At 39.2% G+C, this 13024-nt stretch overlaps 3 protein-coding genes across 3 annotated transcripts; 1 reads left to right on the top strand and 2 right to left on the bottom strand.

Moving 5' to 3' along the window:
- The first annotated feature begins 2054 nt into the window (after positions 1-2054).
- LOC101297994 lies at positions 2055-3166 on the top strand. Its single transcript, XM_004293427.1, has 2 exons — positions 2055-2514; positions 2607-3166. The coding sequence occupies exons 1-2, from the start codon at positions 2218-2220 to the stop codon at positions 3072-3074; spliced, it is 765 nt and encodes a 254-aa protein (XP_004293475.1). The 5' UTR covers positions 2055-2217; the 3' UTR covers positions 3075-3166.
- A 986-nt stretch (positions 3167-4152) lies between these two features.
- On the bottom strand, positions 4153-8672 carry LOC101303021. Its single transcript, XM_004295313.1, has 4 exons — positions 6178-8672; positions 5286-5387; positions 5037-5202; positions 4153-4672 (listed from the first exon to the last, which is right to left on the bottom strand). The coding sequence occupies exons 1-4, from the start codon at positions 8670-8672 to the stop codon at positions 4466-4468; spliced, it is 2970 nt and encodes a 989-aa protein (XP_004295361.1). The 3' UTR covers positions 4153-4465.
- Positions 8673-9441: 769 nt separating this feature from the next.
- LOC101298291 (G-type lectin S-receptor-like serine/threonine-protein kinase At2g19130-like) lies at positions 9442-12459 on the bottom strand. Its single transcript, XM_004293428.1, has one exon. It carries the CDS (start codon positions 12161-12163, stop codon positions 9653-9655), a length of 2511 nt encoding a protein of 836 aa, XP_004293476.1. The 5' UTR covers positions 12164-12459; the 3' UTR covers positions 9442-9652.
- Positions 12460-13024: the final 565 nt, after the last annotated feature.

Genomic DNA, 13024 nt, shown 5'->3' on the forward strand with positions numbered 1-13024 from the left:
AAGAAAATTGCAGAAAGTACATCATGACCAATATTGACTAGTGCAAGGATTCGAATGAAAATGGTACTACCTATCAGACTGGGTAGCGGACGAGCCAATTGAAGAAAAAAAAAATTAAATTTAGTTTATCCCGTTTAGACGTTTAGTTACCCCACTATAGTTTAGAGGTAAATTTATGTTAGTCTCTAAATTTTCAATTTCATTATATTACCCCCAACTTTTTTTTTTTCCTTTCGATTGTCTTATATTACTCATGCTCTGTCTAATAGGGATGTTGAAATTTGATGACGTGTGATGACGTTTTGGGGGTTGAGAAGCTAAATTACCAGAAAAAATAAGAGCTCGGATGGTAATCTGATGAAATTGAAAATTTAGTGACTAACATAAATTCACCTCTAAATCACAATGGGATCAACTGAGTTTAATTAAAAAATAATGCACCATTATTTGCACCTAGGTACCTATTTACTGATGCAAGAACTTGCAAAATATAAGACATGCATGAAGCCATGAATGATGCGTTTGATTTGTATACATACATGTAAGTGCAGCTAGCTTGCTATATATGCAGATTTTTTCATAGAAAGAATGAAAGAAAAGAAAAACATATGCAGGAGTACCTTGAACTGGTCTATACAAATCAAGACTAAGAAACGGATTCTTATTTTGATGATAATTTTGTCTATGGCCTATATTTGCTTCATGCTTGTATGCTAAAAGCTTACTCAGATTAGTAGTTTTCTTACTAACGTAAAGTTGATCACGTTTCTAAAACCCTATATACGATCATTCATTATTGATGTAAAATTTGTCAAATTGATATTAATTTGCTTCAACTAACATACTTATGTAGAAATAGATCATTGTCCAATCAAATTTAGTGGACGGCTAATGAAATCCACTGTCGCTAAGATCTAACCACATCAAAGGGATCAAACAACTCATTGTACCCCGTTAACCCATTGTTAACTTTGCCACGTATTAGAAACAAATTAAACGTAAAATCCTAAGCAAGAACATAAGATTTGGACGTAGATACATTATTTTTAAATGCAGAAAGAGAATGCTTTAAAGGTGTAAGATTTTGAACCAAGTTATACGTCTCTTGGTTTCAATAAATTAATTAATAATTTATTTTAGTTTGTTAGAAATTCAATTGGTCTAAGTTGAAAATATTTAAAGATATGTCAAGAGTTAAAGGTATGATCGAAAGAGGAAAGGACATCCGCAACAAAATTAGTTTCACGCAACACATGTCAAAAGAAAAGGAGATCTCTTCAAATTTGGATACCAGATGTTTGATGTTGCTAATGAGAGACTTTAGGCGTCATTAATAAAACCGATGATTAAATTGGAATGACTTGAACATACTTGAAGTTGTTAAAGACTATAAATGTCATCCTTAAGAGCAATGCACTCGGCGATAGATACATTTGAATAGCTGAACTTGTGAGAGCCACCTAAGGTGGGGAACCCAAAGTTTCTTAGATAATGAACATCAGCAACATCCTTGTTGCTTGCGACACAAATATTAGAATTGATCTTGAATGAGTTGAATATGAGAGCCTATTCGGCGCACCGTCATCTCCACCGTCAATTTTTTTTTTTTTTTTTTTTTTTTTCTAGGTCAAAATCGACGGTGGATACACCGGGTTGCGCTGTATAATTTCCAGTTGAATATATATTCAAATTCATTATCTAACCTCATATTCAGTATCATATATACGTTGGATCGGTTCAAACATGTACTCAAACTCGTAATCTTACATATTATTGAATCCAAATCATAATTGAATTAGGCCGGGTGTTACTCTATTTGGATTCAAATATGATCTTTCGTGTCTGCGTTCCATATATAAAAGGAAAAGAAAAGAAAAAAAGGGAGAGAGATCACATAGGGCAAGAGAGAGAGAAAACAAGATAAAGATAAGACATATCTCTCCCTCGTATAAAACTCCCAAGTGTCCAAACCCCAAGTACCAACCAAAGCACAATTGTTGTCTAGCTAATCGAACCAGACAGACCCCCATGCCGGCCTTGAACCCTCACCTGAGTCCACTCTGTCTCTCTTCCTCTCTTTCTTCCTCGTTTTAACCGAACACCCGTTTACCATATCCATAACTTCCTAACCTTCAAAACCCCCCATCATTATTAACACTCCTCCCCACCAGTTTCTCCTTCTTCTCTTTTGGTCAAACTAACCGAAGCTCCCCCATAATGAAAAACGCTTCCAGAAGCAAGTTTCTGCTTTGCTTCCGACCAGTGGACGTCGACATGGAAATGGTCGTCGAGTCTAAACCTGCGCGCAGAACTAGAACCAAGCTGATCGAGAACACCAAGGCCGAAAAGACCAAGGTGGTGGACAAGGAGGAAGTCCAAGCTCCGTTGACCAAAACTATGTCTTTGGATAGAGAGTGCTCCATGATCAGTTCTCAGACCTCCAAACTGCCTCGGTCTCGTCACAGCCGGACGTTATCTAAGGCCATCAAAGCCGTCGTCTTTGAAACGATTCTGGTAATTAGCAATTAGTCCACGGAGAAATTTTGTTCTTCTTTTTTCCCTTCTCTTTTCGAGTTTAAGAATTTTGAGTGTTGTTTTTTTAACAGGCGAAGAAGGTTCGAGAAGGCAGAGCTTTCCGGCAAGACTCGTTCGGATCGAAACGGGGCTATTCTCTGAGTTTGGGGACTGATGAACTGATGACAACACCTTCAGAGACTAATTCTCATGAAGTCAGAGTCAATTTTGACTCGGAAAAACAGAGCACGAAGAATCAAGAAGACTCTGTTAAGAAATCGAAGAAGAACGAAAAGGGTTCATGTGAGCTCAATTCCGGAATGTATTTACTTCTCATAAGCCTCGGGATCACTGTTTTCTGGGGGAGGGTATTTGCTATTCTCTTCACATCAATCTGGCTCTACTTTTTCTCATGGCGTTGCGCAAATAGTAATCTCCGGCGGCCGGAAAACGTGAGAGAGTTGTCGGAGGCGGAGTCCAGGGAGCAGAAGAGGAGGGTCATAATGGAAGGGTTGATTGAACGGAACCACCATTTCCAGGGTAGTCAGAGATGGCATTAAATTGGAAGTGCTCTGTTTCGTGTAACCTTGCTTGGAAAATTGAAGTCTAAGTTCTAAAAACAGAACTTTCTTGTGGATATGGGAGTAAAAAACCAGGAACATTCTGTATTATTTACATTTTACTTCCCTTACTTTGTTTTGTTTGTTTCTCCTCTGTGTTATATATGGTTCACCTAATATGAAAGTATATGATTCAGGACACAAAAATTGGAAGTAGAACTCATTGTTTGCAAGTCTTCTTTTCTACCTTGGGATAATATCAAGGTGGATCCTTGTTTTATCTACATTGTTTCTCTTTATGTAGTTACATATTTAGGCATTTTGTGTACAATATTTTGTAGCCAAAGCTGGACTAGAAATCTAGAATCAAACCAATCTGTACTCTAGGCAACTGTGTGCAGAAAGATCAGTAATTTAAGCAATAGCATTGAAGAGAGGCAAGCATTTCTTGTAGGCTACCAAAACCTATAAAGATAGGTTGGATTTGGAAGCTTGAAGTGTCTTAATGAGCATCAGATGGGTGGTGGTTGAAGTGAACATTACCCCTGGTGAAAGCTTGTAATAATTACTAAACAAAATAAACTAAGAAAGGATCATGAAGTCTTTGGTGATTGCTTGTTTTATGTTGTGTGGTTATGTAGAATTTGTATGACTTGTGAGCACGGAGAAATGAGAAATGCATTGCATAAACTTATTTGGGTGCAGGTTGTTGAGAATTAATAAATAACAAGTAGGTAAAAAAAAAAAGAATTGGAAAAAAGATCTTTTACTCTTTTTCTTCAGTGATTTTAATAAAGAACAAGTAGGTGAAGCAGGGTTTTATATATGTTTATCTGGGCTCCAAGCCTGAAAGAGGAAGATCAGAAAGAAAAGGATGGAGTGTGCTTTACAATGTTTAGTGCAAAGGCTGGAGAAAAGGGATAAGACCATTTATGCAATTCACATAATAAATAAGAGCCTTGGTCCTTTTTGCATTCTAACACTTATGCTGTCTGGCAGTTTCTTAACCCAAATGGATCTCCATCAGTCTAAGTCACAGAGTAATCACAGGATACAAGAACCAACTGCACCAACTATAAAGATTAAAGAGGAACACAGTGCCATTAAACCATTAATGAAATAAAAGGTATCAAACACTTGGATTTCACATGTTTCTTCACATTTAGGTAAGAGATTTACAAAAAAAGAAGGCAGTGGAGATAAGTCTCCCCCCGTGGCACTTAGTCACTTACACTTCTCTTTTTGAAACAGTATTTCTTTACAAGGAACATGACTCAGAATCAGTTTCATCAACTACACAAGTTTACATGGAACAACAACACCAAGACAAGTACAGAATCTACAGTATTCCTCATCTTCATTTACAGATCCTCACGATTCATCGTACATAACTATGTGTAACGTGTTTTTCGAGAAGTGAAGAACTCGTAATCTGGATGTTTGTTCTGCACCTTGACCTTATCCTTGTAAACCCAGCCTCTAGCAAAATGCAAGGCATTTTCGTCCAACGTCTTCAGCCTTTTTATGAGAATTCCTGTGGTGTCAAAAGATGCAGGTTCTCCTGAAGAAGGTATTTTGGGTTCAAACCAGCATTCATCCTACAAGAATAAGAGAACATCATTCGTGTCACTTGTGGCAGTACCCAAATAGTCATTCTTCAAAGTATTAGATTAGTTTACTGTTAAATATTCACTTGATGTTGTAAAAGCAGATAAGTCCTGAAGTATATATAAGATATTAACATCCAAGAGTGAAGAGTTTTTGTATGACAAAATTGTAACTGGTCAGCTAGCCTCATTGTAAAAACCTTGCTCATATCTGATAATAAGCATTGAAATATTCACTAATATGCCGAAGCTATTAATATTCTAGTCCAGATAGCCCATACATATAGAGATGCCAGTAACACAAAGTACAAGTTTGCACAATGTTAACAAAATATAGAGAATACCAATGTCTTACCTGTGAATTGTAGCTTTGCAAGCCTAACACAGGGAAGACAATGCAACCTGGAGCAACAGTGGAACCAGGTCCTTGCACAAAATGTCCAAGTGAATGGTAAGTCAAGAATGATGCACGGAGATGCCCTTCTGGAATTTGATATATAGGATACCAGGCCACCGAAAACCTGAAAGCACACAAATGAACTTTCTTGTAAATATAATAGTTAGTTTTCAATCCAGAAATACGAGAAGTAAAATCAATTCTCACCAAGAGGCAGGGTGTAAATCACGCAAATTCAGACTAGCAAGCTTTGATGGGTCACCATATACGAGAGGATTAGAAGTTCCAGCACCAATTAACTCCAGAATTCTGCAATCATTTGGACATCAGATATGTCTCACAAGCTCCATTGGAGGTAACAAACAATAGTTCAAGCAAGTTAAAGAAGAGAAGGACATTCTGATGTACAAAATATGAAACTAAATCAGCACACAAAGCCAACTTGAATAACCATTTGGAGTTCTTTTGTGCTAACTCCATTGCCAAGATTCTGATCTAGAACCAATTACAATCTATCATGTCACTTCTCCCTGCCTAAGAAGCATAGTTTTTTATTTTGCCCTTTTCTTTGTATTTCATATACGCATCAAACATACTGCACTGTTTTTTTATTTTAAGGCACAGCGAGTCCCACTTGAATATATATCTAGATGTTACAATACTGAACCTGTTTTTTACAAGGGGAAAATTAGAGGAATAAAATAAGCTAAAACCACCCCACAGTCAAGAGCCAAAAAAAGCTGAAGGAGGGGGAGAGGCAGCAAGCCAGCATCATACTTCAGAATATCAAGCAAAGGAAGAGAAGGCTGAACACCCCAATCAGGAGGGCAAGACCTCCGAAACGATCAATTTTAGTACATTGCACTTTAGATCTTCCTCAATCTCGAGTCATAACTAAGCTTGAGAATAAGTTGGCTATTTGAATGTTCAGGTAGTCAACAAATAAAGTAGTAGATGACTTTTGTTAGGCTATGACTTTTATTTTTGTATCCCGAAAATTGCTGCTACAATATGAATAAATAATAATGTGTGAGATAACTAAAATATGCAACAATGCAACATATCTTATCATAAAGACTTAAGAGTTGCAAGGACCTACTTGTTATAAAAAGGCCTCCTGTAGTGTGGCAACTCAACCTCAAAAAACTCAAATATGAGCTCAGCATCAGAGGAGAAGACATGTGAACGATCTAGACCTTGAACACAACTTCTGTCAGGTAGGGCAACATCAAATGAACCAACCCGAACATGGTTGTGTTGTTCAGAAGCAGTAGAATTGGAAAATAATCTTTTGCAACCAGAGATGTGTGGTCCAAACAACTGAATAGCAGAAAGGGAAGGAACAAAATAGGCTTGGAAAGACATTGAATCATTTGGAAGCCCAGTGAGGGTTTTAGGACAAACTGCCTTGACATCCAACCCGTAATTCCCTGGTATCTCATACCAGTTCCAAACACTGTGAAGTGATACATTTGGTATCTGGTCCTTGCCTAGTAAACTATCAGATGGCTGGGTACCCAAGGAAACAGAATATTCGTTATGTACATACGAAGAAGGAATAACAGGAGCAGCGCAGTGGATGAACGTTTCAAACTCTGCAAGTGGACAACCCATTGCGAGCTGAACAGTTTCAGATGCTAATTGCATTTGGTAAGCAGCAGTTAGAGCTTTCATTCCCATATGTGAACCAATTAAGAACCGGTCAGTGTCTTCTGGTCCTCTATGCTTTGCATCATAACTTTTTATTTCAGTCTTTTGACCTAGTTCAGCAGCAGACCGATAAATCTTGGGATCATCATAAGAAATTGGTTGATGGCAGGGTATTCTGGTTCCTCCCAGATGGCTATTATTTAACTGCCGGCTTACATCTGGTAAGAGATTTAACTCATTTGAAATAGTAGCAGATGAAATTCTGTCCACAGGCCTGAACTCTTTTGTACCAACAGCTGTCCGCTCCATAACATTTGCTCCAGAAGCATCTTTCTCAAGTTTATGATCAGTATGGCAGCATGGTATACCATCCACAGATGCATGCACTGACTTGCCGACCTCATATTCCATGCTTGGAATCTTCCTGAATTTGTATTGCTGGATATCATTCATCACTCCCTGAGTAGACATTTTAGAATACATAGAAGGTGAGTTTAAACAGTGTCGATCACCATGACTTGCAATCTGCTTGCCATTTGTTCCTGCAGTATCTCTCTTGTAATCGTGCATATCAGAAAAACCCAGTGACAATTCTTTATGATATGAAACACACTTAGCATGTAACTCAAAGAAGTTTGCTTCATAATTGCGAGGTATCTTTTTCACATTGCAATGCACAGGCTTAAACAAATAAGTTGATCTTCCTACTAACTTTTCAGAGTCATTCCCCAAGCCTTCTGTATTCCCCAAGCCTTCTGTTTGACTTTTTAGTGAAACAAAAAGTGTCCCATTCAACCTCTTTGGAGAAGCAGCTGCCTGTGATGAATCATTCAATAGTATTGGAGGGACATCCTTTTTTCTATATCCATAAGCAGCATTATTCTGTCTAGAGGAATTCGACGGAGTAGGTGAGATGGCATCAGTGGCTAATGAATTCCGCTCAGACCAAAAATGATTATCTGCCAGGTTAACATCTTTCACACCATAGCTTGGTTTTTTCCCCCAATCCACATGTCCTTCCCTAGCATTGTACTGCTTCCTGTTCCAACCAAAATGCCTATTTTCTTTCCCATTGCTGTATCCAGAGGAAATCAATGAAGAACGTATGATAGCATCATTGGCTAATGAACTACGGTCAGCCCAAAACCGATTCTCTGCCGAGTTAATATCTTTCACACCATTTCTGTAACTCGGTTTCTTCTCCCAATTCACATGTCCTTCCCTAGCATTGTACTGCCTCCTGTTCCAACCAAAATGCCTATTTTCTTTTCCATTGTGAGTCCAACCTGTGTGGCTTCTATTCTTGGAATCTTCAAGTTCAACCTGTTTGCTACATTGAACTACAACCTCCTCAACAACAGTAGTACTTCTTGATTCAGCAGACCCTTGTTTGCTTATCTTTGAACAGTCATCAGAACTCTGCGTTCCAACTGATAAGCTGTTCCGGGTATGATCAGGAAACGAGAGTTTCTCTGAAATTTGGACAGTTGAATCTTTGGAAACCTCATTCGCATCTGATACAGATGGAGAGGCTACAGTACCACCGCTCTGAGATGTCTTTCCTGCCCTCTTCTTCATCTTCTTCTTCTTCTTCTTTTTCTCAGCAGTACTTCCATCAGGAGACCCAGACCTCAAAGACAGAGGATGAGGTTCAGAATTCCGATGCTCATGTGATGCAGATGAAGAGGCTACACTAGCACTGCTCTTAGACGACTTTCCCACCCCCTTCTTGCTTTTCTCATCAAAACTTCCGTCACGAAAGCCAGTCCTTAAAGCTAAAGGCTCGGGTCCCAAATTCCAATACCCATCTGATGCAGATGGAGGGGCTACTCTAGCACCGTTCTTAGATAACTTTTCTACCCATCTAATGTTCATATCTCCATCACGAAACTTGGTGATTAAAGACACGAAATTGGGTTCAGAATTCCCAAATCTTTGGCTCATTTGTCTGTTCTTTCGTACCCTTCACACAATCTACACAAACACCTAGAGAAAAACAAAAGAAAACAACAATGTGGGTTCATGTAATTCTCAAGAAACCAGCTCAACACACTAGCACATAAGCAATTCAAGAAACCCAAGCATACCCAACTAGTAACTTGTCTCAATTTCAAGAAAAACCCAATTGAATCTTAGAATAAAGTTCATATAAAGTAAACGCAGCTAGAAATGCATCAAGAACTGAAACTAAGACGAGTGAAGTGAAAACCAGAATCGATTGCATTGTGAAAACATGAAGCAAGGAATGGCAGAGAGTACCTGAGCAAAGATTGCAGAGCGTGCGAGCTTCAAGAACCAAGAATTGGGTGCTTTGGGGTTTCTGGGGTTTTGGGGTTTGTGAGGTTCTAGATGGCTCCGCTTTTGGTTTTATAGTGTGGAGTGGACCACTGTGCTAGTGTCCATAGAGGCATTGTGTGTGTGCCACGTGGTTTAACGTGTTGCTCTCTAACTTTCTAATTAAGTCGAGTAATTATAGAGATTTTATTTTTACCAAACTTATTTTGGAAAATTTTGATTTATGAACCTGTTTGACTTTAATTTGTATGTTTATTAAGGCTTCTAAATGCCTCTTAAGTCCTCGGCGATTGGACCACATTGCGAATTCAGAAGAGACTTCATCTCTAATTTGTCACCTTCGTTTGATGATTCAATATCACCGTTGATAAGTTCATAAATGTAGATTTAATTAATGTAATAATATGTAGGAAGTAAAGGCCTAGAAAAGAAAGTATCATCATCAAATCAGATAAGGACGGCACAACTACATTGACATCATTTATTTAGAGCTAAGCAATGCCATAATAATCACTTATTAATCATCATAATCGCCTAAAAGAATACTACAAAACCATACAATAACTAAACAATTACGTATATCTTACAATTACTTGAGGATCAAACCAAGTGACCAAAGGAGCAATCCGTTATGTGCTTGTTTGATGCTCTTCAGATCTCTTGGAGGTAATTGAAGATGTGGTGCTTTTGACCTGAGATGAAGTTGTTGATGTGCTATTGCTTTGTGCATGTGAGCTCTGGCTTGAAGATGACTCAGTGAAGAAAACTATGTGCTGGCTATCTCCAAAGACTTGGAGTGCTCTTGGAATTGAGGGCAAGTTCACATCCAAAATCCCCTCGAGAATCTGCACCACTTGACCCATTGATGGTCTATGAGCCTCATCATCTTGGACACACCAGCAAGCAACTCTAAGAACCCTTATGACTTCTTCCACATCACCATTTCTCCCTAGCTTCGGGTCCAATAGGCTCAGCACATCAACTTCCTCTGTACTAGTGATCACACCAGCAGCGTAAGTTGGGAAGAATCTAACTTTGTCATCTTCAGATGGCTCAGAGTTTCGTCTTCCTGAAACAATTTCGAAAAGCATCATTCCATAGCTGTAAACATCAGCTTTTGCTGTGACTGCCACTCCTGAAATCCACTCCGGTGCAAGATAGCCTCGTGTGCCTCTCATTGTGGTCAGGACTCGGCTGAACTCTCTTCCAACAAGCTTTGCAAGGCCAAAATCTGCGACTTTGGGACAAAGTTCGGTATCTAGGAGAATGTTTTCTGGCTTAATGTCACAATGTATGATACAATCTCTACATTTCTCATGAAGATAAGCCAACCCTCTTGCTGTCCCAAGAGCAATTTGGTATCTTGTTTTCCACTCCAAAACATCTGTTTGACAATTGAAAAGATGAGCATCCAGGGATCCATTAGGCATGTAATCATAGACCAACAACCTCTTGGCACCTTCAGAGCAGAAACCACGCAGCCGAACAAGATTGACATGTTGGATTGTCCCAATGGTGCTAACTTCTGTTCTGAATTGCTTCTCTCCTTGGCTAACACTTTCAAGCTTCTTCACTGCTATGACTGATGAGTCAGGCATTGTGCCCTTGAAGACAGAACCAAAACCTCCTCCCCCCAATTTCTCTGAGAAGTTCTTTGTTACTTCTTGAAGATCTCTATACTCAAATGCCACCAATGAACCTTCCACTGCTTTTCCAATCACTCTATTTCTGTTTCTCAACATTACAACCACAATGAGGCCTAATAGGACTGCTACCCCAACAGCTGAGCCTACTGCAACACCGATAATCAATCCCTTTTTACTTTTCGGATCCTTAAACTCTGAAGCTGCTAGTCTGAGGTACAAAGTTTTTCCGTTACCATCATCTGTCAGTTGCAGATCCAAGAGATCTCCAATCCATATTGAACATCTATTGTTGTCATAAGCATAAGCAGTGCAAGAGCTGTTACTTAAGCAGAAAGATTCACATTGTGCAGTACTCCCAACATCTACAGACACATTATTTTCAGGCAAAGACATGCTAGGCATTTCTAAAAACCGGTCTTCCTTCCCATTATTGTTAGTAGCACTATTAGCAACATTCAGCATAGTCTGTCTTTTGCAGCCACCAGAATAGTCCCCCGAATCCCAATCTGCCTTCAATTTCGGCTCAAAACCATCCAAACATGTACAGAAGGGCAAGGATTTTTCATTGCAACTTCCAAATGCTCCACAAAAGGCATAAACCTCACATTGTTTCCTCGGCTGAGACCAAAACAAGTTCCACCCCTGAGGTATCAACCAGGTCTGTTGCTTAATCTGACCCGATACATCCATAACGAATCGAGATGTTTTGCTAGGATCATAAACAGAATAGGTGAAGTAGCTCTCAGTTTTGTTTTTAAAAAAGCTGAAGTTGTAGATATAGTTAAGCCTCATCTCAGGAACCAAACTGAAAATATTACTCTTTGGATCCCAAGGTCCACTAGTCCAATACTGCTTAGACTTATTCCACAGTATGAAATATGCATCTGTGCCATCCGGGTCAAGCTCAAGAGTGTACAGACCCGGTGCAGGGTCCTCAGAATTCTTCCATGAAGTCAGAACTTGGGTTTGGTTTGTGACAGTGTTGAACCCAATTCTACCTTCTGGCAGCCAAGTATGAGCTGGATGATCAAAACTTTGCCATAAAGGCAAAGATGAATTGGAATCAGACCCAGCTCTTAACACAAGGTTTCCCTTATCTAAAAGAATCACATGTGTAGAAGAACCTGAACCTGAACTGACATTTGTGGACCAAATTGGTACTTTGGACTCATTAAACAGTACCAAATTGCCATCTGAGATTCTCAGCTCTGAAGAAAATCTATCAGAGACTGGCTGCTCCCTATTGGCCACCCAGACTATGGTTTGCAAAGACACTAGTGTCTTGTAGTACCACATGCCTATGTAGTAGTTTGAAGTATTACCTGGCTTGAAGAAACCCAGCTCAAATTTCTCACCAGCTGAAACAATGGTTTGGTCACCAGAGAGAGACTGGTTTGCTGTGATGGTGTCAGCTCCAAAGCAGATATGGGACTTGAGGCATAGGCTTAAGAAAAGTAAGGAAAGCAAGAACCTTGTGTTTGTTTTGGCATCCATGGCTGCAAACAAATATTTGCAGACAAGGTAGAGATATTGGTATTTTGGTACTAGAACTCAATTTTAAGGAGTGAATCAAGGAAGAGAAACAGAGATAGGACTAGAAAATTTCTACCCCATGTTTCGGTCATTTGCAAGAGTGGACTTTGCAGCTGTACAGGTCCCAAGTCCTCATTAGCTACAAGTCAAACATGAGCTTTTTCTGCTTCCAAATCCCATTATCAACCTCCATTATGCAACTAAAAAACCGCAAGCTTCATTCTTCAGGGAAATAGATTTTTCTGAGGCTCCATGGGGTCAACTATGGAATTTGAAGCAAGATATACGATTGGAACTCATAGCATTATAGCAATATGGTGTGTGAACGATTTGGAAGCACTAGAAGCTTTCTCAGCCGCAAATGACCAGGTCAAGTTTCCATTTACATTGGCATTGTATGGTAAAAGGGTATGAATCTAACATATGATCAACAATCTGGAATTTGGACCCACGACCAGATTTTTTCTTGGATTTTTGCCGTATAAGAAAGGCTATACTTTCTTGGATTTTTGGCTCTTAATGCTGATTTTTGTTGTTGAATGACAGCCTTGTTATCCTTTCTTCTGTGTCAAAATCTCTCACAATCAAATCTGCAACATGAAGATGGCGGTTCACCAATAATCATCACTGGAATCTATAACTGGAATCACACGGAAGCAATCTGAGCCCTTTCATTTGGTGTTCCTAATAAATATTGAAACCTATATCAGTACTTCACGATCATTGCAATAACAAAGGCTTTACGTACGTATGAGAGCATACGAAGGGAATAGGGATCATCAGCCCTAGCAGTCTGCGTATGTGCTTATGTGAAGGTTCCGT

The sequence above is a fragment of the Fragaria vesca genome, linkage group LG3, assembly GCF_000184155.1.
Source record: "Fragaria vesca subsp. vesca linkage group LG3, FraVesHawaii_1.0, whole genome shotgun sequence".
NCBI classification, from domain to species: domain Eukaryota; kingdom Viridiplantae; phylum Streptophyta; class Magnoliopsida; order Rosales; family Rosaceae; genus Fragaria; species Fragaria vesca.

Excerpts from the sequence above, each read along its gene's own strand:
- LOC101297994 (XM_004293427.1), top strand. The coding sequence starts at position 2,218 with ATGAAAAACGCTTCCAGAAGCAAGTTTCTGCTTTGCTTCCGACCAGTG. Across the intron at positions 2,515-2,606 it reads TCGTCTTTGAAACGATTCTG|GCGAAGAAGGTTCGAGAAGG; the intron begins GTAATTAGCAAT and ends TTTTTTTAACAG.
- LOC101303021 (XM_004295313.1), bottom strand. The coding sequence starts at position 8,672 with ATGAGCCAAAGATTTGGGAATTCTGAACCCAATTTCGTGTCTTTAATC. Across the intron at positions 5,388-6,177 it reads AGGAGGCCTTTTTATAACAA|AATTCTGGAGTTAATTGGTG; the intron begins GTAGGTCCTTGC and ends AAATGATTGCAG. Across the intron at positions 5,203-5,285 it reads GATTTACACCCTGCCTCTTG|GTTTTCGGTGGCCTGGTATC; the intron begins GTGAGAATTGAT and ends GTGTGCTTTCAG.
- LOC101298291 (XM_004293428.1), bottom strand. The coding sequence starts at position 12,163 with ATGGATGCCAAAACAAACACAAGGTTCTTGCTTTCCTTACTTTTCTTA.